Below are 27,906 nucleotides of genomic sequence, written 5' to 3' on the forward strand. Positions count from 1 at the left end.
CGGAATTGAGTCCTCCCCCAAAATACCTCTAGTGAAATACTATACACTATATAACTTGGCAGCTGAATTAAAATTAAAGATAAAAATATATAAACAAAAGGTTGACAGAATTCTAGATTACCTAATATGACACGATCAGAAGAGTTAAGCATGTATATAGTTCAGTGAAGCCACATTTAATATTAATCTGCCTATAAATCCTAGGTGTAGATATGACCTAATTCCTCCCCTCCACAGGGTTAATTAGGAAATTGAGAAAAGTATAATGAGCTGATTGAATCGAAACACATTATCTGCTAAAATGGAGATCACACAATAGAAATACTGGAAACACCATTTCTTTTCTAATAATAGTACCCATTGTCAGTACAGTCGTATTAGAGATGGCACTCATGATGCTGGGCACGTGCAACCTCCCCATCTACCTTAACAGCCTCTACTATAGGGTCTGGTTCAGGAAAGCAGGGCTAGGCTGGTCCGTGTCTAGAGGTGGCCCCCAGATTTTTGGCCCCCTGACCAGAAGCCAGCCCAAACACAGGCTGGCCAACAGCTTACGGCAGCATTGTATGAACAGCTGTGATGGGCCAGATTCCTCTCTCGGAAATTTAAAACAGAAGAATGGGAGAAAACCTGGCAATTGAAAACAGAAGAGAGTAGCTGAGTCAAAGGAGTGAGTGAAGATTCTGATACCTTAACTACAGACCCTGCTCCTTCTGCAGTCTTGTTTATCCATTGTTTCAGCTTTCCTCCACAATCAGAAATTAATAGTGTACTAGGTTTCTTTTTTAAACAGTGTAGTTTTTTTTTTAAGATTTTTTTTTGATGTGGACCATTTTTTTTTTAAGTCTTTATTGAATTTGTTACAATATTGCTTCTGTTTTATGTTTTGGTTCCTTGGTCATGAAGCCCGTGGGGTCTTAGCTCCCCGACCAGGGATTGAACTTGCACCCCCTGCATTGGAAGGCGAAGTCTCAACCGCTGGACTGCCAGGGAAGTCCCTTCCCCCCCCCCCTTTTTTTTGGTAATAGGGTTTTAAAGTATTTTTACAAACAAACACATCAGCTTCACAACTCTGTAAAGTTAGGTGCGATTAAACCATCCATTTTACAAATGAGAAAGCTGAGGCAGAGTAGGATCAAAATAATTTGAGGTCACATAGCTTCGCAATGGCATAATCGTAAGACAGTTGTTTTTTCCCTTAGGCCACTGATTTGTTTGAATGCTATTGTTCTCTTTACAGTCCTTTCTCCGCAAACATTAGCTACATCAAGAAGAATATTGTAAGGCAGAAAAAAGAGTTTCCCTCTTACCTGTTTGCTGTATGGTTGTTATTGCCTGAGCATTACACTGTAGCTGTAACATGTGTCTCAGCATGGCCACTCCCCAAATATTCAACTCTGGATACAACACAGGAGCCGCTGCTGCTTTCAGCTTAGACGATCTCAGACCTGTTGTGAAGGCCTGCAACCTGGCTGCTTCGAGCTGCCTGCACAGTGCAGAAACACTCAGAGCACAGAGGAATTTGTGTACAGGGCTATGGTTTCCGGTATGGGGTAAAAGGCTGAAGACAGCATTGTAATTACTTTCATACTTCCCGTTAATATCACACCCAGGAATCGGGGTCTCAACGGTTTTGCCCTTGTTTTTACTCTCCCCTCCCAGGTCATAGCTGAGTATTTGCGCCAGATTCTTGCTTTCAGGTAAACAGGTATCCCTGTTAGTAATCTCACCACAAAGCTTATTTATGACTTTGCCAGCTTCCTCAAATCTAGCTAAAAGAGTCGACCTCAGGGCAATGTGGCAAAAAACACCCAGTGTGAGAAGCAGCCCCCCTAGAGAACACTCTATACTATGGTAGAGATCCCAGGCCTGCTGCAAACACTCTTGGCTGCAATACTTGGCATAGCTGCATCCATCACAGGGAACTGGGGCCAAAGTGTGCTTCAAACATCGGTGACAGTAGAGGTCCCCATTGGTAGCTCTGGTATCCCACTTGCTCTCGAGGCCACGATGCCATGGTGGCATTTCTCCTGGGTTAAGGACACTCACAAAAGCATCCTCTTTCACCAGAAGCTCTCCTGGGAGAATATCTTTTGTGGCAACCAGACAGCGGCCTTTTAAAGGGTCTGTACATAAGCTGACAGATGATGATGTGCTGGAAATCTGTTCATTCTCTTCCCTTAGGTCCATATCCTCAAAGGCTTTGGTTAGAGCTGCTGGGGAGGTTTCTGTGAGATTCTCCTTTTCCTGTACCTTTACCTTCAGACGACAGAGGGTTCTCTGCAGAACCTGAAATTGGGAAGCTGCTAGGGTTGGTTTGGCAGCAAAGTTACTCTCAAGATCACTGATGGTCTGGCTTGCCTCGTGTGGTCTCCCCAGGGTCACCAGACACTCCGCCTTACGCAACAGCAACTTGGGTTGCAATCTTTCTGGATATCCATGTGTCTGTGCTCTGACGATGTCTTTAAGGCATGTCTGCAAACAGAAAGAAAATCCCAAAATGACCCTTGGTCCCTACTCTTAAATGTCCACTTGAAAGTCTTAACAAAAATCTACAAGTTAAGGATTATTAAAAATGGAACAACTACAATCATGTGCTTATTTCTTTAAATCATATTCTACTGTGATCATTTTTTTTTTTTGCGGTACATGGGCCTCTCACTGTTGTGGCCTCTCCCGTTGCAGAGCACAGGCTCCGGACGCGCAGGCTCAGTGGCCATGGCTCACGGGCCCAGCCACTCCGCGGCATGTGGGATCTTCCCGGACTGGGGCATGAACCCGTGTCCCCTGCATCGGCAGGCGGACTCTCAACCACTGCGCCACCAGGGAAGCCCTACTGTGATCTTTTAATTGAATGATTAGAAACAGATGCTGAAGATATTATGTTTAACTGTCATTAAATATTTCTGATTCTAAGGAAAAAAGTCTTACAGATAGAAGAAGCATAGTATGATGATTAAGAGGGCATCCCGGTACGGACTCTGCCTCTTGCTAGCTGTATGACCTTGTGCAATTGAATTAATTTCTCAGTGTCTTAGTTTTCTCATCTGAAAAACAGGGATAATAATACCTCACAGGATAGAAATAAAAATGAAAATAAGGTAATATATCTAAAGTGTTAAAAAGATGCCTGGAACACAGTATGTGCTCAATACATGGGAATCATTATTGTAAGAAGTAACAATATAGGGAAGATATAAAGGGCTAAATGTTTCACAAGGTCTTCCCACTGCTGTCTATAGTAGCCCAGGCCTTTCTTGCTTAGGGCCTGGACTTAGATTCTTGCTCTTCTCTCTTAGTCCAAAGGGCTTAAGTGTGAACTTGCGGTGACTCAAATAGTTCTTAACTCTAGGGTATACTTTAAATTTTTGTAGAATTCCAAAATGGATGTGCCCAAGTGGCATTTTAGAGTTTGTCCTTAGACCTCAATTTGGGGATAAGGAGGAAGCCACTCATCTGAAGTCCCCCCACTCAACAGGCATTTCAGTGCAACTTTTACTTTCCCACTCAAAATTTATATTGAGGGTGAGACTTATTATTGCAGGGATATTCTTGAACATGCTCATCTACTTATTAAAAAAAAAAACCCTGAACAAGTAAATAGTTTGCGAACACTTGGAACCTGAAGTATTATTAGCAACGTATCTCATAGCTGATCTTGACACTGAGCATTGCTGACCCACTGGATAGAGTGAGTCCACGGCCCTGGGGAATGTGCATGTCTCTTTTCTACCAACCCACACTACCCCATGTAATCACCTGAGACAGGTGAAGTGAATCCGGAGAAAGAACAAGTTCGGGAAGTATCAATTGCTTCCAATTCAACCAGTTCCAATTTTAGCTTTCTAATGTAGAAGCAGGGATGAAGGTCTAATCTTCCAAGGAACCCCCCTGCAGATCCTCTCCAATCACACCAGGCATCCTGATACTCACCTCATACTGACCCAGGTGGAAGAGGGCTGCAGAGCGATTGGCGTAACACAGTGAAATGTCCTCAGAGTTGGGCCTTGAATGCGATACTCCCTGCAGAACAATGAACCGGTTAAAGGTATACATGGAAACTAGCATCTTTAGAGATGTTTTTTTTTTTCCAGATAATAGGGGCTCTGCTACTAAAGACTGTATGAAATTGGGTAAGTTACTGGATCTCTTTGTGCTTCACCTGCTTCATTTTTAACTACCTTAGAGCAGAGGTGTGAAGATCAAGTGAGGAAATAAATAGGTAAAGCACTTTGAAGACAGCAGCTTCAGACACAGCTTCAGCCACAAACAGCACTAAAGGTAACTGAAAACTGAGGAGCATAATCCGGCACATAACGAAGTGTGAGTGGAACAAACAGAAATTCACAAATGAAGAAACACGAATGATACGTGGGAAACAATTCATACACAGATAGTCAAATACATGAAAATGAAAGCAGAAAAGGGCTACTTTTTTCTACCACCAAATTGGCAAGGATTAATAATAATCATAAAGGTGGGACTTCCCTGGTGGCGCAGTGGTTAAGAATCCGCGTGCCAATGCAGGTGGCACGGGTTCGAGCCCTGGTCCGGGAAGATCCCACATGCTGCGGAGTAACTAAGCCCGTGCGCCACAACTACTGAGCCTGCACTCTAGAGCCCACGAGCCACAACTACTGAAGCCCGCGTGCCTAGAGCACGTGCTCTGGAACAAGAGAAGCCACCGCAATGAGAAGCCTGTGCACCCACAGAACAGTAGCCCCCGCTTGCTGCAGCTAGAGAAAGCCCGGGTGTAGCAACGAAGACCCAAACACAGCCAAAAAGAATTTTAAGAAGTAAAAATAAAGGTGGCATCTCCAATCACTGGAGAAAAGATAGGGATTATTCAATAAAAGTATTGGGACAAGTAGCCACTGAGGAAAAATAAAGTTGGGTCTCGATATATGATAATAAAACTTTCATTAGGATAAATAACAAATGGATCAAAATCTTAATATAAAAATTGAAACTATAAGAGCACCAGAAGAGACTATATAATCTAAAGTGATGTTGGAGTCAGAAATACCTTTCTAATTATGACACAAAACCCAGAAGTCGTAAAAGGTTAATGAATTTGACCACATAAAAATAAAAAATTTATTTGTAGCAAAAAACCAATAAAAGCAATATCAAAAGACAAATGTTGAACTGGAAAAAATATCTGCAACTCCTATTACAGGCAAAGGGCTCATTTCTTTACTTTATGAACAGTTCCTACAGATCAATACGATGGCAACCAATAATTCAGTAGGAAAATAAGCAAATGATATGAACAATTCTAATGGGAAATATAAATGGCTCTTAAACAAACGAAAAGATGCTCAGCCTCATTCATAATCAGCAAAATGCAAATTAAAACTCTACTGAGATGCCATTTTTTACTTATGAGACTCGCAAAGAAGTAAAACTGATAGCATACTGAGTTGGCATAGGAGTGGGATAATGGTCATTCTCATACACTGCTAGTGGGAGTGTAAACCGGTCTCACAATTACGGAGGCAATTGAGCAATATATATCTCTTAATACATATATCTATATCTCCATTGACCCAGCAATTCCTCTTCTAGGGATTTATCCTACAGATATAATCCTTTATCCTATAGATATATGCAAAATAACATACATGCAAAGTTTCTCATCACAGAATTGTCTGAAGTAACAAAAGACAGGAAAAAAGGTAAACAGTGATCTAAAGGACTCTAATTAAATAAATTACTATTATATCCATATAACAGAATATAAGTGGAAAAAGCACAGTGCTGAACTGTGTGTATAGAATGTTATTTATATAAAAAGAGTATGTGTGTGCAGGAGTGGGAGATTATTTGTATTTATTTATATACGCTGGAGTACCTCTGGAAAGATAGCTTTAACAGTGCTAGCTTCTGGGGATGGGAAACGAGTGGCTGGGGGACAGAGGAAGCAGACTGCACTCTATACTCTTGCATCTTAAAAATTCTAACTATGTAAACACATTTCCTATTCCAAAATAAAAAGATAAAATAATGTTAATAATACCAAATAACCAATATTGCTTAGGATATAGAGAAATGAACATTCCCATACTCTGCTAGAAGGGATGTAACTATTTTTTTCCTGGAGAATGATTCAGCAACAAGGGGCAAAGCCTTAAAAAAAAAATACATTCAGTTGACCAAGCAATTGCCCTTCTAGGAATTTATCCTTAGGAAATAGTCAGGTGTGTACAAATATTTACATAGAAAGATGCTCCTTGCAGCTTTGTGATACCAAACACTCTGCCAACACTAGGTGGTAAATCAAGTATAGTCCTCTGTAATGGAACACCAAGCCAGCTGTAAAAAATCATGTTTTAGTGGAAAATTTAATAACATGAGAAAACGGTCACAATAAATTGTTGAGGGGAAAAAAAGCAGGTTACAAAAAAAACCCAGTAAGTACAGTATTATCACCACTTTGTACAAGAAAAACATATTTTCAGAGGAAAAAGTGGCTGGCTGGATATAAGCAAAAATGTTAACAGTGCTTATCACTGGTTATGGGATTTTTTCTTACTTTTTATGCTTCTCTGTATTTTCCAAGTAAGCATATATTACATTTACAATCAGCCCAAAACAACAAATATTATTTTAAAAAAGAAAGAAAATAGCAGCTCTATGGAAAACTGCAAAGTACCACAATCAACAAAATACTAGTTTCATGAAATAGGAAGGTTCAATTTTTTTGTCTGATTTCACTTTTTAGTTTATTTTCCTTGAAGAGCTTCCCCTGTGCTCACATTTCTGACACACATGCATACAGCTGAAGAAAGATTAGCTCTGAAAAAGAACTACTATTAAGCCATTTATCAGTGATCATTACATATAATGGATTTTAGTTCTTCAGCAATCACTAATGCTTACGTTATGCAGCATTACAAAGCAGGGCTTTTATCAATTTTAGAAGATGCTGTTGTAGGTCTGATGGTTTTTGGAAAACTAATTCCAAACTTTAAGCATAGGCCTGTTAAAGATGCAGAGTAGGGGGTACACTCTTCAAATTCACACTCATTCTTTCAAGATACAGGGTTCACAGACCTGGTTTCAGAGGTTGATATATTCTTGCTTTAAACCCATATTTATCTCTAAAAAATTATGGAAGGAAATCTCTCAGGGATCTTATTCCAGTTTCTACTCTGGAAGCAGGACAAGAGCAACAGATTGTTAAAAGCCACTATTCCTCCTTGAAACCTAGTTCACTGATGGTTAGCGTAGTAATTTTAAATATTTGTTGACAGCCTTCAAAATGCAGTTCAACTGGGCTGTGGCAATTGAGCTTATTTTCCTTCCTAACTTTACCTAAGTCATACTGGCTATAAGCTAACATGGTGGCCAACCAAAAATCCAGCTGTTCTCTAAATTGGGACTATCACACCAACAGCCTCATCGGTTATTCAGACAAAAAAGGCACACAATTCAGTAAGAGCTGACAGACATGGAGGAGGGAGGCCAAGGGATCCAACAAGACTTGCTACACTGTGTCTGAAGGAATATGAGAATCGAAGTTTCTTGATGGAATTCAGGACGTATAATACAAACTATCCTTTGTTTCAGAATATGACCAAAAGCTGAGTTGTGCCAGTTTTCTTTTTCAAATCCAATCCAAAATTAATAGGCAAAGCTACTAGTGGCTACACAATTCACAATTCAGCAGTAACGGTTCTATCTTTTGAAGAAATATGCATTGGTAAATTGCTGAGACGGCCCCTCCTGCTGAGCTGTGCCGGGGGTGGGGGGGTGGCCCGGTCATCTTACCTTAGAGTACAGCACTGTGGCTCCCATATAATCCTTCTTCTGAAATTTTTTGTTTCCTTCTTCTCTGTAGAAAAGGGGAGCGTTGGGGTCCTTTCCAACAAGGTAACCTCTAGAAAGCCTTTTTAAAAACATCTCATCCTCCGGTCTTCATGAAGAAAGAACCACCACAACAACAAAAAAGCACAAATTTGTTATTTCTAGGAAAACTCCTAACCATTGCACTTGAAACAGGAGTGAATGCCTACAAAATACTGGGACAAAAGAGGTTGGATGTGTTATGTAATGTGACTGGGGGGAAAAATTTTTGGTCTCAGAGACATAGGGACTGGAATTTCTATTAGGACAGAATATAAGTTTTTTATTCAGTTACTGGCCAATAAACCATTCCTTGGATAATGCATTATATAGAAGCTTGGGTGTGGAGAAGGGCATAATACACAAGTCTTTGCACCAAGGTATACTTGCCACCTAAACTTTGTTGAAAATACCTGAGTGAATGGATGACAGAGGGGAGGGAGGGAGAGACAACGGGGGGGGGGGGCGGGGGGGGAAGGCAGGGGGAAGGAGGAGGGGGAGGGAAGGAGGAGGAGGAAGAGGAGGAGAAGGAAGAAGAGGAAGAGTCAGGATGAATCATAAAGTAAATGTAGTGAAATGTTAACATTTGGGGAATCTGAAAGAAGGGCATTGCACAACAATTCTTTATCCTATTTTTGCAAGTAAATCTGAAGTTATTTCAACCTGCAAACTTTTTAAAAACAAGTATATGAATTCTCTAATGTATAAATACACAAACATACAACTTTATTCCAATAAAAAGAAATGGTATAGAATAACCTAGACTATACTCTTTGACTATACAATGCAATGAAGCAAAATATGAATAACATGGGAACTAAAAATTCTCTTAAGCAACTCCTGGGTCAAAGGGGAAATCAAAGACAAAACTGCAGAATGTTTAGAAAAGTGTTGTTCAAATTTTTGTTTACAAAGACCCACAAGAAGAAATACCTTTCATGGGCTTCCCTCCTGGCGCAGTGGTTAAGAATCTGCCTGCCAATGCAGGGGACACAGGTTCGAGCCCTGGTCTGGGAAGATCCCACAGGCCGCAGAGCAACTAAGCCCGTGCGCCACAACTACTGAAGCCCACGCACCTAGAGCCCGTGCTCGGCAACAAGAGAAGCCACCGCGATGAGAAACCGGCGCGCCGCAAAGAAGAGTAGCCCCGGCTCGCGGCAACCAGAGAAAGCCCGCGCACAGCAACAAAGATCCAACGCAGCCAAAATTAAAAAATTAAAAACAAAAACCCCAAAAAGGCAGTAATGGAACGACAACAACGACAACAAAAAAGAAATACCTTTCACATTGTGATTCAGTAAGCTGCATCTGTGTATGTATATATGGAAATTTCACAAAACACTATTGATCCTTAAGTTAATATCAAATATTTTATTAATATTTAAACACAATACAGAAAAAAATATCAAAATAAATAACACAAAAAGAAAAATAAGGAAAGATTTTACTTAATTCAGAAGGTGTGCTTGCCTGTTCAAAATTTATTCCAGTCCAGAAAATATGAAGACAATACCCCACGAATATCTGGTACAACACAGATCCTATTCTTTGTTCTGTTTGTTTTTATGTTGTTTTAAATTAGGTTAAACCTGAAAACCCTATGCAAACAAAGAAGCTGTGGTGAACAGTAATAATAGCGAAATTCTTCTTGCCTAACAATGGATATTCTTTCATCTTAATCCAAAATGATGACAAACTCAATGTGTTTGTAATTGCTCTTCAGTGTAATTAAGAACTAAGCTGCAATAATTCATTCTTCTAGGACCAGGTTTAACTCAGTAATTAAAGTTTCGAAAAGCTTTCTTTTTTTAGTATTTCAAATTTTCTTCTGGAATGTTATGATAAAAAATTTGTGGAAGTGAGATGGAACAATTTTCTAATTAATTTTTTTATTGTGCTAAAATATTTAAAAACTTGTCATTTTAACTAAAGTATATAGTTCAGTGGCATTAAGTACATTCACCATATTGTGCGATTGTCACCGCTATCCATTTCCAGAACTTTTTCACCAGCCCAAACTAGAACTCTGCACTCATTAAATGATAACTCTCTATTCCTCCCTCTCCCCAGCCCCTGATAACCTCTGTTTCACTTTCTGTTTCTATGAGTTTGTCTACTCTAGGTACTTCATGTAAGCGGAATGGTAAAGTATTCATCCTTTTATGTCTGGCTTGTTTCACTTAACATAATGTTTCCTAGGTTCATTCCTTTTTATAGCTGAGTAATATTCCATTATATGTATATATCACAGTTTATCCATTCATCTGTTAATGGACATTTGGGCTATTTTCACTCTTGGCTATTATGAATACTGCTCTGAACATTGGTGTGCAAATAAATCTGTTCAAGTCCCGTTTTCAATTCTTTTGGGTATAAACCCAGAAGTAGGATTGCTGGATTATATAGTAATTCTTTTTTTTTTCTAAGTTGGTGCCTTACTTGTCTTTTTAAAAAAATAATTAATTAATTAATTAAATTTCTGGCAGCATTGGGTCTTCGTTGCTGCATGCGGGCTTTCTCTGGTTGCAGCGAGCAGGGGCTACTCTTCATTCTGGTGCGTGGGCTTCTCATTGCGGTGGCTTCTCTTGTTGCAGAGCATGGGCTTTAGGCTTTCAGGCTTCAGTAGTTGCTGCACGCAGGCTCAGTAGTTGTGGCTCACGGGCTCTAGAGCTCAGGCTCAGTAGTTGTGGCACACAGGCTTAGTTGCTCCGCGGCATGTGGGATCTTCCTGGACCAGGGCTCGAACCTCTGTCCCCTGCGTTGACAGACGGATTCTCAACCACTGCGCCACAGGGAAGTCCCAGTAATTCTATTTCTAATTATTTGAGGAATTGCCATACTGTTTTTCATAGTGGCTGCACCATTTTACATTCCCACCAACAATGCACAAGGGCTCCAATTTCTCCACATCCTCACCAACACTTGTTATTTTCTGTTTTATTGTTTTGGATAGTAGCCATCTAATGAGTATGAGGATAATAAGGTATCTTGTTGTAGTCTGATTTGCATCTCCCTAATGATTAGTGATGTTAAGAGCATCTTTTCATATACTTATTTCACGTGCTTATCTTCTTTGAAGAAATATCTATGCAAGTCCTTTGCCCATTTTTAAAAAAAATTTACTTATTTAGTTTGGGCTGTGTTGGGTCTTTGCTGCTGCCCACAGGCTTTCTCTAGTTGCGGTGAGTGGGGGCTCTTTGCCCATTTTTAAACTGGGTTTTTTGTTGTCGTTGAATCTTAGGAGTTCTTTATATGGTCTGGATATTAATCCCTTAGCAGATGTATGATTTGCAATATTTTCTCCCATTCTGTATGTTGCCTATTTAACTCTGTTGATATTGTCACTTGATGCTCTAAATATTTTACTTCTCATGAAGTCTGATTTGCCTATTTTTTTCTTTTGTTGCCTGTGCCTTTGGTGTCATAGCCAAGAAAAAGATGCCAAATCCAGTGTCACAAGCCTTTGGCTTATGTTTTCTTCTAAGAGTTTTATGGTTTTAGCTCTTAAGTTTAGGTCTTTGAGTTATTTTGAGTTAGCTTTTGCATATGGTGTAAGGTAAAGGTCCAACTTCATTCTTTGGCATGTAGAGTCTAACTAGGAAGCAGATAGAAAGAACCAAGTTCCTTCTTCTAGACGTGCCTTCTCTTTCTAGAGCCCTAGAGAGGTAAAGCCTCTTATAAGGTCAATTGGCAAAGCAGAAAGTCCCAGCCCCAGCAGAGAGTACAGAAGATCAGAGCTGAGAAACTGTAGCTTAATAACTCGCACACATTCACACATACACATTTTTTTTTCCTGAAAGTAAGTGCACTCATCATGGAAGTTCACCTCTAAATATTTCAGCATGCCTCTGCTAAGAATAAGGACATTCTCCTATATCTTGATATCACAATATCATTATCATGCCTAAAAAATTAACACTAGGGACTTCCCTGGTGGCACAGTGGTTGAGAATCCATCTGCCAAGGCAGGGGACACAGGTTCGATCCCTGGTCCAGGAAGATCCCACATGCAGTGGAGCAACTAAGCCTGTGCACCACAACTACTGAGCCTGAGCTCTAGAGCCTGCGAGCCACAACTACTGAGCCCACGTGCCAAAACTACTGGAGCCCACGCGCCTAAAGCCCGAGCTCCGTAACAAGAGAAACCAATGCAGTGAGAAGCCCGAGCACTGCAACAAAGAGTAGCCCCTGCTTGATGCAACTAGAGAAAGTCCACGTGCAGCAACGAAGACCCGATGCAACCAAATAAATAAATTACATTAAATTAAAAAAAAACACTAATTCAAATATCATTTAAAATTTCTCCATTATTTCTAAAATGTCTTTTCTTTCTTTTTCTTACCCCAACCTGATGTCAGATCAAGGTTCTAATGTACTGCATTTAGTTATTTCTCATTAGTTTCTTTTGAGACAGTCCCATAATTTTTTTGTTTTTCATGATTAAGTTTTTTTGAAGACTCAAGTCCAGGAAAATGTTACACATTCTGGTTTTGTCTCATTGTTTCCTCATGATTAGATTCAGGTCAAACAATTTTTGTCAAGAATATTAGTCCATCGTTAAATCTGTATACTTCTTGTTGTTTCAAACCAGGAGACACATGTCAGGCAGTCCCATCACTACTGGTGATGTTGGTTGGTCACCTGGTTAAAGTGGTGACTGCTGGATTTCTCTAATATAAAGATAACTTTCCCCTTGTAATAAGTAACGTTAATAAGTAATCTATGGGGCCATACTTTGAGACCATGTGAATAACCTGTTTCCCAGTGATCTTTCTTCTAATGTTTGGAGCATCCATTGACGATTATTGCCAGAATCCCTTATTACACTGGGAGTTACAAAATGGTGATTTTCTAATTCTATCATTATTTCTAAACTTATTAATTAGCACTCTTCTGTAAAGACAAATGTTTCCCCCTTTTCTTCTTTTACTTATTTATGTATTTTTTGAGTATCACCATGGACTTAAAAAAATTCATTCTTATAAACCATTATCATCATTATACTTTTTGATGCTCAGATTGTCCTAAATTTGGCCAATGGAGACCTCTTCAGACTGGCTCCTATGTTCTTTTTTTTACTTAAATCCGTTAGTCTTTGAGCATTTCCTTGATTTCTGGCAAAACAAAGTATTCCATTTGAATCAGTATAAAATCAAAACAAATAGGAAGGCAGTGAGTGCCGATAGTGAGTCTGTTAAGGATTCCCTAGGACACTGTAGATTATCAATGGGAGAGGTCCACCTGTCTCAAAAGGTGTTTGATATTGACAAAACGCATCTAATTTGGGAAAACATTACTCAAAGACTGTAAATGGCAAGAAAGAAGAGTGTATGCCTGGCTTTAAGCTTTAAAGGCCCAATTCATACTTTCATTTACTGGGCAAACATATGGAGATTAGAAATTTAAATCTTTTTTGGTCATTTTAGATTATGATTGAATAGTTTTACAAACAGCTCTTTGGAACTAACTTGTTAAGTAGAGAAGTTTGGGGATGAAGTAGTAAGAGATACACAGAACTAATAAAAATAGAGGCAATTATTTACTTCAGGGAAAATAAGACTTGTACAAGAAAGGAAATGTAATTCAAAGTATACTTTGTGGTTCATATGATATTTACATACACATAAGGATATACACATTGAAAACTGGTTTAACCAGTATCATATTCTACTGGTTATATATTATAAATTATAATATAGTTATGATGATACAATGAGGGAAAAGCAAAGTATATACATATGAGTTGGGGGTAAGAGAGCTAGATTTGGCATCTAAAACTAAAAATTCAAAAATAGCAATATTAGCATACTGTTTAGCAATACGAAATTAAATGCTGGAAGAAACAGAATGATTTTAAATATCAGTCTTTGCAGAATAGAAATGGGGAAGAGTAAGCGAGAGTTGCTGTTTTTCTTTATAAGTTTTGAAGTACTATTTGACTTCTTATACTACATGCATATTATTCTGATAAAAAATAAACTAAAAAAGGAAAATATTTCCATGTAATAAGGTACCAGGTCTAGGGACTTCCCTGGTGGTCCACAGTGGGTAAGACTCTGTGCTCCCAATGCAGGGGGGCCCGGGTTCGATCCCTGGTCAGGGAACTAGATCCCGCATGCATGATGGAACTAAGAGTTTGCATGCCACAACTAAGACCTGGTGCAGCCAAAATAAATAAATAAATAATATATAAATAAATATTTAAAAAAATAAGGGGGGCTTCCCTGGTGGCGCGGTGGTTGAGAGTCCGCCTGCCGATTCAGGGGACACGGGTTCGTGCCCCGGTCCGGGAGGCTCGCACATGCTGCGGAGCGGCTGGGCCCGTGAGCCATGGCCGCTGGCCCTGCGCGTCCGGAGCCTGTGTTCTGCAACGGGAGAGGCCACAGCAGTGAGAGGCCCGCGTACCACAAAAATAAATAAATAAATAAGGTACCAGGTCTACATAGTTTTACAGGATTTTTCTACCAGCTTTAAAGAATCAAATAATCCCTACATTATATAAATTATTTCAGAGCATAGAGAAATATGGGAAGCTCTCCAATTCATACTGTGAGGCTATCATAACCCTGATACCAAGAGTTGATGAATAGAGCACACACACACTAATATATAGTCTAATACCATTTAAGAACATAGATATAAAAATCCTAAAAATAACCTCAGCAAATTGAATCTACCCCTGTGTTAAAAAAAATGTTAGATGATAACCAGAGTTATTCTCCAGAACAGTTCAACTTCAGTAAATCTACTGATGTCAATTCTGCCTTAACAGATTAAAGTGGAATAAGAAAAGGATCATTCCTCCCAAAATATATCAAAAAAAAAGGACTGATAAAATTCAACACTTATTTATGATACAATATAGTGCAACTTCCTTAAACTGATAAAGGGTATATACTATAAACCTATAGCAATGTCCTAAATGCCTGTTACTATTCAACATTGCACCAGAGGTCTAAATAATGCTATAATTAAAAAGTAAAAGAAGAGGTACAAATATTTGAAAGGAGGATTGCTGTTTGCAGATATACTTACTAAAAATTCTAAGTGGATTGGCATAAAAAATGACGAAATAATGTGAACGTACAGTGAGGTGGCCTATTATAAGATGATTCCTAGCTTATATTTATACCACCGATCATCAGTCAGAGAATGTAATTGGGGGAAAAAGTCTTATTGACAAGAACAACAAAAACCTTGTAAGAAGCAGAATAAATCTAAGAGGAAATGTGCAAGACCTATATAAAGAAAATGATAAAACTTTATTTAAGGACATAAAAGAAGCCCTAAACAAGTGGCAAGACATACCCTTTACGTGAATGAGGAAATTTAATATTGTAAAGGTGTCAAGTCTCCCTAAATGAATCTATAAATTCCCAATCAAAAACCCAACAACACTTTTTATTGAACGTGACAGTCAATTCCGAAGTTCACATGGGGGAAATGTACACAAAATAGCCAAGATATTCTTGAAAAAGAATAATGACTGTGTATATGTGTGTGGGAACTTGGCTTAACAGATAGCAAAGCCACATTTGTACCAGACTTCCCTGCTTTCAACTGCTCCTTCTCACCACGTCTGGTAACAAAATCTCAGGGGGGAAACCATTCCTTGTGGTTGAAGGAGGATTGACCCCAATTTTGCAAGACCGTTGGGCATGTGTTACAGGCCTGGCCAATCAGAGGAGCCCACATCTTTGGTTGAAGGGGTGTGCATGCCATCAAAGTTAGGTTGGTCAGAGTCCAACCCAGACCTTTTCTGCCAAAACTCTTAGGAAAGATGACCTCTTTTCTTGTGGTTATTAAGCTCTTATCAGCATGTGCTCAAGGTTACCAATGGTTATACTGCCCACCAGGTGGAGAGAGTCTGCCTGACAGATGAAGAGATAGAGTCTGATGACATCTTCTGAGCTCCTGGATACAACTCAGCTTAAAAATAGATCTGCCTTTGCACATCCTAGTTTCCATAGCCTATAGATTTCCTAATTTGAGCTGGGTTTCTGTCACTTGAAACTGAAAAAATTCTAGTATGATACTATAAAGTCACAGTAATTAAAACTCTTTGGTTTTGGCACAGACGTAGAGTCTAGAAACTCATTTATAGATAAGTGGGAATTTAATAAATGTGGCATTTTGAAGCACTGAGGAAAGGATGGACCATTCAATAAATGACGTGGGAAAACTATCTGGAATAAAACTTAGAATATTCCCTCACATCACACACAAAAATAAATTCCAGATGGATTAGAGAGCTAAAACTAAAAGACAAAACTACCAAAAAAGTTAGAAGGAAATAAAGAATATTTTTATAATCTTGGGGAAGAGTAGACTATCCTAAGACACATAACCCAGAAACCATAAAAGAAAAAGACAGAAACGGCTGTAAAAAAGTTAAAATACATGCATGCAATTTATATATAATGAGACACAATTAAGTAAAATAAAAATAGATAAATAATAGACTAGGAGAAAAATTAGTAGCATATATAATAGCAAAGAAATATATAGTCAGACTCATGAAGACCCCTTAAAAATTATTAAGAGAAAGACAGACAACCCGCTAGAGAAATGGGCAAAGGACACAAACAAAAACTCACAGAACAAATATTAATGAGTAATATCAGAAATGGTGCATTACTTCACTAGTAATCAGAATGCAAATTAAAACAAGATTATTTTGTCCTTAAGGTTGCCAAAATTAAAGACTGTTGCCTTCTGGGACTTCCCTGTCCCACTGGCAGTCCAGTGGCTAAGACGCCGTGCTTCATGGGACTTCCCTGGTGGCGCACTGGTTAAGAATCCGCCTGCCAATGCAGGAGACACGGGTTCGAGCCCTGGTCTGGGAAGATCCCACATGCCACGAAGCAACTAAACCCATGCGCCACAACTACTGAGCCTGTGCTCTAGAACCCATGAGCCACAACTACTGAGCTCGTGTGCCACAACTACTGAAGCCTGCATGCCTAGAGCCCGTGCTCCACAACAAGAGAAGCCACCGCAATTAGAAGCCCGCACACCACAATGAAGAGTAGCCCGCGCTCGCTGCAACTAGAGAAAGCCCGTGCGCAGCAATGAAGACCCAGTGCAGCCAAAAATAAATATATATATATATATAAATTTATTTTAAAAAAAGACTCCGTGCTTCTACCGTAGGGGGCACAGGTTCGACCCCTGGTGGGGGAACTAAGATCCCTCATGTGGTGCGGTGTGGCAAAAAAAAAAAAAGACTGTTGTTTTCTAACGTTGGCGAGGATATGTTCATGGTAAGTGGGTAAAGCCTTCTTGGAAGACAATTTGGAAGTATTTATTAAATTTAAATTGCTCATAACCACTGATGTAACAAATCTTTTAAGAATCTATCTTAAATTCTAAACATATGTACAACATATATAAAAGTTGTTCATTGCAGCATTGTTTGTAACAGTAAAAAAACAAAAACCACCACCTGGAAAGAACATAACTGCCCATCAATAGGGAAACAAATAAGTAAGTTGTGGCAATAATATACTAGCAATCTCATTTGGTTGCTAAAAAGATTAAGGTGTGATGTTGCAAAAACCCTCGAAGAACAAAGCACATAATATAATCTAATAGAGAAAAAGATACGCGCACATTTATGTACAAATGTACAAGAATACATAAAAAAGAAATAGAAAGTTCTAATAACTTGTGGTAATCTCTGAAAGAGAATGAGAAGGCTAAGGGGGAAATTTCATGTTTTACTTTATTAAATATTGTATCAATCTTTTGCGATGAGAATGTACTTGTATCTTACTAACATTAATAAAAAAGAAAAACAACAAGCCAAAGAAAAAAAAAGTATAACCCTAATTGTACCTAGTACCTGAACTGGCAAGGCTCAAGGTTGAATTATTTCATTCAACCAAAATCGGAGTGCCTCTATGTGCCAGACACGGTAATAGCTGCTGGCACAAAGATAAATATGAAAACCTTGAACTTGAAAGGTTATGTGTTTATGTGTATATATAAGGCTCTCATTCACGTGTCATGCTGAGTATTAATATGTGCCAGCCACTGAACTAAAAGCTTTACCAAACTATCACTCAATCAATATTTATTGAGTACCTGTTTTTTTGACACTACACTACTCTTGTCTGCAGAGAGACAAACAAATACAGACATGGTTCTTGCCTTCATGGAGTTTATAGTCTAGTAGTAAAGATAGATGTTAATGAAATGATTACACAAATATAAAAAGGAAAGGTATGCAGTGTTGTAAATGCATAAAAAATGAAGATGACCCAGCAGGGACTCAGGGAAGGCTTTCCTAAGGAAGATGTGGCTGATCCTGAAGGATGAGAAATTAGTAAGGGCATGGTGGAGTGCATAGGAAAAGCATTTCAGGCAAAAGAAATACCCTAAGAAAAGACCATGTGACAAGAAGCAGCATAGTGCACATCAAGAACTAAAAGAAGGCCCATATGTCTGAAAGGTGAGTGTGGTGAGAGAGGAAGCCAGAGAGATAGGCAGTGGTCAGACTGCAATGTCTTTTTTTTTTTTTTTTTTGCGGTACGCAGGCCTCTCACTGCTGTGGCCTCTCCCGTTGTGGAGCACAGGCTCCAGACGCGCAGGCTCAGCAGCCATGGCTCACGGGGCCAGCCGCTCCGCGGCATGTGGGATCTTCCCGGACCAGGGCACGAACCCATGTCCCCTGCATCGGCAGGCGGACTCTCAACCACTGCACCACCAGGGAAACCCAGACTGCAATGTCTTACTGGCTGCATTGAGAATTTTTGTCTTTACTGCAAGAGCAAAAGAAACTGGTTTTAAGTGAGAGCAATATAATCTGATTTGTGTTTTGAAAAATGATTCATGCTGTGATGTAGGAAACAGTCTGGAGGGAGGCAAGGATGAATATAGGAAACCAGTCAAGAAGCAATTGTAATGGTCTGGCTACCGATAGTAATTTGGGTTAGGGAAGTAAAGGGAGTATATTAATTTTTTTGCTGCTGTAACGAATTTCCACAAAATTAGTGGCTTAAGGGCCTGGGTTCGATCCCTGGTTGGGAACTAAGATCCCACAGGCCATGCGGCACGGCCAAAAAAAAATAAATAAAATTTAGTGGCTTAAGAGAAACAAAAATTTATTATCTTACAGTTCTGAAGGGCAGAAGTCTGGCACAGGTTTCAACGGGCTAAAATCAAGGTGTTGGTAGGGATGAATTGTTTTCTGGAGCTTTTGGGGAGAATCTGTTTCCTTGTCTTTTCCAGTTTCTAGAGGCTGCCTACATTCCTTGGCTTGTGGCTCCCTTTCTCTGTCTTCAAAGCCAGCAATGGTGCATCTCTGACCATTCTTCCACAGTCACTTCTCCCTCTGACTCCTCTTTTCTGCTTCCTTTTTTCTACTTTTAAGGACACTTGTGATTAAACTGGGCTCACCTGGATGATCCAGGCTACTTTCCCTGTCTTAAATTGGATTTAAAAAAAAATTAATTTGTTTATTTTGGCTGAGTTGGGTCTTCGTTGCTGTGTGCAGGCTTTCTCTAGTTGTGGCAAGTGGGGGCTACTCTTTTTGCGGTGCGCAGTCTTCTCATTGCGGTGGTTTCTCTGGCTGCAGAGCACAGGCTCTAGGCACGTGGGCTTAGTAGTTGTGGCTCACGGGCTCCAGAGCACAGGCTCAGTAGTTGTGGCACACAGGCTTAGCTGCTCCGTGGCATGTGGGATCTTCCCAGACTAGGGATCGAACCCACGTCCCCTGCATTGGCAGGCGGATTTTTAACCACTGTGCCATCAGAGAAGCCCCTTAAATTGGATTTTTAGCAACCTTAATTCCATCTGCAACCTTAACTTCCCTTTATCATGTTACCTAACATATTCACAAATCTGGGGATTATGACATGGACATCTTTGGGGTATATTTTTCTGCCTGCCACACGGGGAAATGGGGGAGACTGACTTGATGGGATTATACATATATAAATATATGTATATGTATGATTTTTCTTTGGTTACTTTTCAGATTTATTCTTTTTTTATCTTTAGTTTTAGCAGTTTGAGTCTGATGTCCCAAGGTGTGATTTTATTTATGTTTACACTGTTTAGGATTTGCTGAGCTTCTGGAATCTGTGGGTTGATGTCTTTTATCAGTTTTAGAAAATCTGCAGTCATCTTTTTGGAATATTGCTTCTGAACGACTCTCTTCTTTCCTGAGACCTCAATTACAAGTATGTTAGACTATCTGATTGTCTCTTATATGCTATCATATCTCTTATATGCTGTGCCATTTTTTCCATTCTTCTTTTCTTCCTATGCTTCATTTTGTTTTTCATTAACCTGTAAGCCAGTTTCCTAATCCAATGTTCCACTGCATCCAATTTTCTGTCAAGCTTAAGAATTAAGTTGATTTCAGTTACAGTATGTTTGAGTTCCAGAAAGTCCATTTAATTTTTTTTTGCCTTCTAGCATTAAAAAACTGTTTTTATTGAGGTAAAATACATATAACATAAAATTTACCATCTCAACCATTTTTTTTTTTTGTGTGTGCTGTACATGGGCCTCTCACTGTTGTGGCCTCTCCCGTTGCGGAGCACAGGCTCCGGACACGCAGGCTCAGCGGCCATGGCTCACGGGCCCAGCCGCTCCGCAGCATGTGGGACCTTCCCGAACCAGGGCACGAACCCGTGTCCCCTGCATCGGCAGGCGGACTCTCAACCACTGCGTCACCAGGGAAGCCCCCATCTCAACCATCTTAAAGTATATAGTTCAGTGGTATTATATACATCCATAATGTTATACAACCATCATCAACATCTATTTCCATAACTCTTTTCATCTTGTAAAACTGAAACTCCATACTCATTAAACAATAACCCTCCATTCTCCCCAGCCCTCAGCCCCTGGCAACCACCATTTTACTTTCTGTGTCTATGATTTTTGACTACGTTAGGTACTGAAATTTATTATTTTTTATAGATTCCAATTCTCTGTTGGAATCTATCTTTTCATCCACCTTGTCCACCTTTTCCTCTAGTTTCTTCGACATGTTAATCAGTTATTTAAAAGACCTGGTCTACAAACTCCTGTATGTAAACATCAGTCAATCTATTTCTAATGTTCATTTTTTCTCTTCATTATGGGTCATTTTAATGTCCCTCCGCAGTTTAGTAATTTTGTGTTCCTGACACATTATGTATGGAAGACACAATGAAGCAACACAACACCTTCCACCATGGAAGTGCCCCCTTTCCCCTGCTAGGCAGATAGGATGAGGGGCTGGCCTACCTTTATCAAGAGCTGAATTTGATCAGCATTGGTCTACAGTTTTATTAAAACTCAGTACTACTCTGGTTTCTTCCTATTCTTGGGTGTGGACCTCCTGAGCTTTTGGTTGAGAGACTGGAGGTCTCTGTCTTCTCATGCCTGAAAGTTTTGGTCTCAGGATGTTTTGAGCTAGGATTTTTAACTTATCATACCAGAGGTTCAAAATCCAGCAAATGTCTTGATAGGAAGATTGTATGTGTGTTTGTTGCAGGCCCCTTTCCACTAGTGGGATTTTGCTCCTCAGCATTGAAAGATTGCGGAAGATTGTATTCTGCCTTTTTGGTAGGCCTCCTGCACTTCCTGAGAACTCAGTAAACGTCCCATGAGGCAAACGGACTTTAAATTTGGGCCTTGAGTTTGGCCATCTTGTAGTTTCCAATCCATCACATCAGCCCCAAATGACCGCCAAAAGGTCTGCTGGTTTCAGTTTCCCCCAGGACAGTCCCTGTGCTTGGGGCCAGCCTGATCCTCAGCCTTCAATTACCCCCAGGAAAGACCATGGCTAGCGAACGCCTAGGAGGGAGTCTTCCCTCTCTGGAATTTTAGTCCTCTGGTCCTTGTTGCTCTCTGGTGTCTTTAAAAATATGATTATTGTCGTATCAGTATTTTTTAGTTTCAAAAGTACTGCCTGTTGTGACCTATTATATCCTATCCAGAAGCAGAAGTCCTATTTGCTAAATTTGAAAGAAATTCAGCATTCACAGTCCTAAAATGGACAAAATTTGGCAATGGATTTAATACGGGGTATGAGGAAGAAGGAAAAATCAGGCATGACTCCTAGGTTTCTGGGCAGCAACTGGATGGATGGTGGTGTAATTCACTAAGGGATCATGATGATCTGAAGTAAAAAGGGGGAATGATCATGAGTTATTTTAAAATATAAAACGGGGGACTTCCCTGGTGGCGCAGTGGTTAAGAATCCGCCTGCCAATGCAGGGGACACGGGTTTCAGCCCTGCTCCGGGAAGATCCCACATGCCACAGAGCAACCAAGCTTGTGCACCACAACTACTGAGCCTGCGCTCTAGAGCCCGCGAGCCACAACTACTGAAGCCCACGCACCTAGAGCCCATGTTCTGCAACAAGAGGAGCCACCTCAATAAGAAACCCATGCACTGCAATGAGGAGTAGCCCCCACTTGCTGTAACTAGAGAAAGCCTGCACACAATGAAGACCCAACGCAGCCAAAAATAAATAAATATACATACATATACATACATATATATATGTATATATACACACACACACACACACATATATATAAATGGTTCACAGGTTTCTAGTTTTAGGAACTGAAATAAGGCAGTGCAGTTCATTAAGATAGACACCACTGGAAGGTAATCTAATTTCGAAGACAAGATTGTGAGTTTGGTTTTGGATATGTTGAATTTTAAGTATCTTTGAGGCTTTAAGTAGTCATCTGATTTAGACATTTGTGTCTCAGAGAAGAAGTGAGGGCTGGAGATATAATTTTAAGGGTAATTGGCATATAGGAGGTAATTGATGTCATGGGTGTGAATGAGGCTGAACCGGTTGAGAATAGAGAGTGACTAAGAAAGAGCCTAGGCTGGAGTCTTGAGGAACTCCAACATTAAACAATCAGACAAATCCTCTTCTTTGATTTATATTCCTTTCAGTGCTCCAAAACTTCAAATTTGGATACTAACTGATACTCCTTTTTGCTGTTAGTAAGCTGTATCAATTTATCTTGTACACCATCAGAATCCAACCACTTCTCATCATCCCCACTACTACCACCCTGGCCCAAATTACTATCACCTCCTCTCTCACCTGGCTTAAAGCAACAGCCTTCCAACAATTCTCTTTATTTCCACTCTTACTCCTGCTATACTCAACACAGTGGTCAGAGCAATCCTTTAAAACAGGGATCGGGGGACTTCCCTGGTGGTGCAGTGGTTGAGAGTCCGCCTGCCGATGCAGGGGACACGAGTTCGTGCCCCGGTCCGGAAAGATCCCACATGCCACGGAGCGGCTGGGCCCGTGAGCCATGGCCGCTGAGCCTGCGCGTCCGGAGCCTGTGCTCCGCAACGGGAGAGGCCACAACAGTGAGAGGCCCGCGTACCGCAAAAAAACAAACAAACAAACAAAAAAAACAAGGATCAGCAAACTTTCTCTAGAAAACCAGAGAGTAAATATTTAGCCTGCTTGGGCCAAGAGGTAAAATCGAGGCTATTACATAGGTGCTTATACAACAAAAGAAAAAACACGCTTGTAAAAATCATTTACTGACCAAATTCAAGGTATAATAATTGAGTACAATTTTTTTGTAACACAGGCCTACTAATGAGAAGAATGAAAAAATTTTTTTAAAAATGGATACCATTTTGCTAAACTGGAGTTCAAAGCCAATGTTCCCAATCATCAAATCGACTACGAATATTTATCTGTAAAAACCATTCTTAGCTGATGGCCACACAAAAACAGGCAGTGGCATGGATTTACCCTGTGGGTTGATGTGTGCAGACATCTGTTTAAAATATAATCAGATCGTATCACTCTTATCTCAAAACCCTGTGAATTAGTTTTCTATCGTTGTGTAACAACTACCACACATTCAGCAGGTTAAAACAATACCGATTTATTATCCTCAGTTCTGTAGATCAGAAGTCCAGGTGGGCTTACCTGGGCTCTCTGCTTAGGGTCTCACAAGGCTGAAATCAAGGTGACCTCTTATAGAGAGGATCTGGGCAAGAATCTATATCTAAACTCATCCAGGATGTTGAGTTTAGAACCGACAGAAGCCAGTTCCTTGCAATTATAGGTCTGAGGTCCCCATTTCCTTGCTGGCTGTTAGCCAGGAAGCACTCTCAGTTTCTAGAAGCTTCCTGCATTCCTTGTCATGTGTCATGTAGCTCCACCTTCAAAGTCAGCCAAATCGCATTCACACCTCATGCTTTGAATCTCTCTGATTTCCCTTTCTGCTACCAGCTGGGAAGAACTCTCTGCTTTTAAAGGTCTGGTCCGATTGGGTTACACCCACCCAGTAATTATATCTCAAAGTCAGGGGGCTTGGGACTTTCATTACATCAGCCAAATCCCTTCCCAGCAGTGTCTAGGTTAATGTTAGATTGAGTAACCAGGGGACCAGGATTGAGTAACCAGGGGACCAGAATGCTGGCGTGGGGGCAGGGGGAGCATCTTTAGAATTCTGCCTACTACACCCCGCAATAACTTCCTACTCAGGGTAAAAAGATAAGGCACTAAGAAAGGGTCAACTCGATTTGTGCCACCTGCTCTTCCCCAACTCCCATGCATGTCCCATTACCTCTCTGATGGTATTTCCTACCGCTCTCCCTCTGGCTTACTCTGTCCATCCACCACTAGCTGTTCATCCAACTTGCTGTTGCTTAAACATGCCAGACACGCTCCCACCTTAGGATCTCTGCCTGGAATACTCTTCTCTCAGATAGCTACTTTGTTAACTCCTGTATCTCCAAGACTTTGCTCCACTTTCACTCTTTCAATGAGGCATATCTGATTATACTACTTAATACTACAGTCTGTACTCTCGCTCCTGGCACTGCCTACTTCCCCTACCCTGTTCAATTTTTCCTTTTTTTCTACTGTATTTCTCACCTTTAACATACTATATATTTTAACTTATTTATGTTTATTGTCTGTCCTTCCTTGCTACAATTAAGCTCCTCAAAGGTAAGGATCTTTGTCTATCTTTTTTTAAATGATGTATTTTTTGTTTACTAAGCACTTAGCACAGTGGCTGGCACAAGAACCCACATGCCAACACAGGGGACACGGGTTCGAGCCCTGGTCTGGGAAGATCCCACATGCCACGGAGCAACTAAGCCTGTGTGCCATAACTACTGAGCCTGCGCTCTAGGGCCCGTGTGCCACAACTAATGAGCCCGTGTGCTGCAACTACTGAAGCCTGCGCACCTAGAGCCCGTGCCCCACAACAGGAGAAGCCACTGCAACGAGAAGCCCGCGCACTGCAAAGAAGAGTAACCCCCACTCGACGCAACTAAAGAAAGCCTGGGTGCAGCAACGAATACCCAACGAAGAAAATAAATAAATAAATAAATTTATATTAAAAAAAAGAGATGTAATTTGAGAGCAAATCACAAAAGACAACGTTTTCCGCATCAAAATTTCCCTGGTTAAAGCTTCCACTCACTTACTGAAGAAGCGAAGATGAGTGAAGAAAGATATCGCTTAAAGTCTCTGCTGTAGAAATTGTAACCTGAATGGACTTGGGGAGCAAAGACCACTTCTGAAGTACGTATGATTTCCACTCATCCACGGGCAGATCCATGCTACTTTAAATCTAAAAAATGAATAAGAAAATAAGGAATTCGGATTTCTACAAATGCACAATTCTAGAAAGTCAAGATTTCATTCAAGCATGCATGAAGCAACAAAATCAATTCTTGTGGTCTCTTCCTATAGTTGTTTACATGCTGAGGAAGCATCTATTGTTTCTCACCCCAATTCACTCAACATCCCTTCATTCAGAAATATTTATTGAAAGCTTACTTTGTTCCAGGCATCATACTAGGTACTGGTTATACAATGATGAATCAGAACTCTTACCCAGTTCAGTATTTTCTTTTCAATCCCCAGGTCACTCCTTTAGTTCAAGCCCGCACCATTTCCTGTCTGGCATTCTTTCTGGAGTGTCATAACTAGTCTCCACGCCCTCAGACTCCCCCACTTCCCCATTCCAAATTCAGTCCATCTTCCACACTGAGACAGATGTCAGTACTCCGCCTTAAATTCATCAATGCTCCTCCTAGCATTTAGGGAAGCCCAGTACAAATCCTTCATTATTTGACTCTTGGCTTACTTTCTAATGCTCAAGTCTCACTTCTTCCTCTGTACCCTACTATCTAGCTACTCAAAGCTATCCCCAGCTTGCCAGGTTACTCATCTCCCTAGGTTTTACAAAGACTATTCATTGGCCCTACCCTCACTTGGAGTCCACCTGGCAAACTTCCCAACATTCTTCAAGACCCAGTTCAAATGGTACCTCCTCTGGGAAGCCTTCCCTGATTTTTCCACCTGTGATAGCAGCACACTGTCTCTCCTGGGGCCCAAACCATGTCTATCTTGAGTCAGTGCTCCTCACAGCAGAAATTCCCTCGACAGACTGTGCTCTCCTCTGAGGGTAGGGACCAGGTCTTATTTACCTTGAGAGATTCCCCACTCTGCCAAGCTCAGGGTCTGGAACCTGCGGGAGCTCAGCTCTGGGCTGCTGAAGGAAGCAAGTCAATGCTTTGACTACATCTAGTAGCAGAGTTACTAGGGCAACAGCTCTACCACTCCTCTGGGCTACCAATCAGCGTCTGCCCACCAAAGGCCGAGTTGGGACTCTCGGAAAGCTGCCGGAACTCCTCCACTCTGCGACCTTCGCTGCGTCCGCGTCACGCTTCGCGCATCACGCTTCGCGCGCTCCGTGGTTCCGCGCCCCGCCCCCAGGCCCCGCAATCCAGCGACTAGGCCCCGGACCTGGGCTCCGGTGAGTCACGTGGGCCGCCCGCCGTGCCTCGACCAATGAGGTGGCTGCTCGGCTCCTAAACCCGCCCCCGTGCCCTGCGCACGTCGGGAGGTCTTCGCGGTGCACGCAGGTCCTCTGGCCAATCGCTTTGGAGCGCGCGGGTTCCCTGGAGTAGAGCCAGGGCTGCAGGGGTGTCGGAGCGCAGTAGTTGTTGCGGCGGAACCATGGTGGGCCACCTGAGCGAGGGGGCCATTGAGGTGAGGAGACGCCTCGGAGCCGGGCGCGGGCCGGGGTGGCTGTGGGCCTTGGGGCTGTGCGGGGTGGAGAAGGGGGAGAGAACACGGGAGGAGGAGACAGCGGGGGCCGGGGAGGAACCGCCGGGTGACTCCCTAGAGTCATCACTCCTCAAAGCATTTTTCCCATCGTCTTTTAAACACGCTCATGTTTTTCCTGCTTAAGGAAATGAAACAAAATAAACTGTTGATTTTCACCCATCTCTCTCCCGCAGCCACTCTCTTTCTCCTCCCCTTCCCCCATCCGCAGCCTAACTTTCCTAGAGTTGTCAGTTTTCAGTTCTTTCTTTTTCTCGCCTCCCATTAACCCTTCAACAGACTCCAATCAGTCACTCCCCTGATCACTATAGAAGTAACCCTGGCTAAAGTCAGCAGTGCCTCCAGGTCGTTAAATCCAAGAGACACTTTTGAGAGTTACATTTACCCGAGTTTTTAGCAGCGTTTGACTATTGATCATCGCTTTCTTTTGGTAACACCCTCTTCTTTCGGTTTCTGTGGCTCAGCTTGGCTTGTCTTTCCCCGTCTGGAGATCTCTCTGTAAATTTTTGTTGACTCTTCTCCCGAGACAAATTACCATCTGTATGTCAATTGCTCACAAATATCTGTGTCCGGAGCCACCTTTACTCTGAAAGACAAACCTCTATCAGATGCGTACTTGATAGCTCAAAAACATTTTAAATTCAACATGTCCCAAAGCAAATCCATTATCTTTCTAAATTTGGGCCTCTACCGTTCCCTGTCTGGATGAATGGCACCATTATTCATTAAGTTACAACAGCCAGAAATTGTGGAATCATTCTTGCTACACATTCCATCACCCTGGATGTCCAGTCCCTCCCCAAGTCTGGTGTGTTTTACCTCCACATATATCTCTTAAATGCATCTACTTTTCTCCATCCACACTGGCACCATTGTTTCTGCCTGGCCTTCTCACTTCTACCCAGCATAACTCTCCTCTTGCCATTCCCATCATAGCATATTCCCACCAGTTCTTTCCTCCTTTCAAGCCTTT

General features: G+C 41.1%; 2 protein-coding genes across 6 annotated transcripts in view; one reads left to right on the forward strand and one right to left on the reverse strand.

Moving 5' to 3' along the window:
• Nucleotides 1-26,579, reverse strand: part of SMYD4 (SET and MYND domain containing 4) — a 38,034-nt gene extending 11,455 nt beyond the window's left edge. Inside the window, exons 1-5 of one of the 4 annotated variants that reach the window (XM_027130605.1) lie at nucleotides 26,294-26,579; nucleotides 25,286-25,431; nucleotides 7,774-7,918; nucleotides 3,934-4,023; nucleotides 1,311-2,475 (exon numbers count right to left, since the gene is read on the reverse strand). In XM_027130605.1, coding sequence (XP_026986406.1) covers nucleotides 1,311-2,475; nucleotides 3,934-4,023; nucleotides 7,774-7,918; nucleotides 25,286-25,419 — 1,534 coding nt within the window. In that variant the 5' untranslated portion in view covers nucleotides 25,420-25,431; nucleotides 26,294-26,579. Of the gene's footprint in view, nucleotides 1-1,310; nucleotides 2,476-3,933; nucleotides 4,024-6,218; nucleotides 6,238-7,773; nucleotides 7,919-22,919; nucleotides 23,041-25,281; nucleotides 25,432-26,293 lie in introns of those variants that run through there. The other 3 variants (XM_027130606.1, XM_027130608.1, XM_027130609.1) reach the window with 3 other exon arrangements.
• A 146-nt stretch (nucleotides 26,580-26,725) lies between these two features.
• RPA1 (replication protein A1) overlaps nucleotides 26,726-27,906 on the forward strand; it is a 53,320-nt gene continuing 52,139 nt past the window's right edge. The window contains exon 1 of one of the 2 annotated variants that reach the window (XM_027130610.1): nucleotides 26,726-26,858. In XM_027130610.1, the coding sequence (XP_026986411.1) occupies nucleotides 26,826-26,858 (33 nt within the window). In that variant the 5' untranslated portion in view covers nucleotides 26,726-26,825. The remainder of the gene's footprint in view (nucleotides 26,859-27,906) is intronic. The other variant, XM_027130612.1, reaches the window with a different exon arrangement.

Source organism: Aethalodelphis obliquidens, unplaced genomic scaffold, assembly GCF_003676395.1.
Source record: "Aethalodelphis obliquidens isolate GAN/ISIS:26980383/991018 unplaced genomic scaffold, ASM367639v1 scaffold38, whole genome shotgun sequence".
Classification (NCBI taxonomy): domain Eukaryota; kingdom Metazoa; phylum Chordata; class Mammalia; order Artiodactyla; family Delphinidae; genus Aethalodelphis; species Aethalodelphis obliquidens.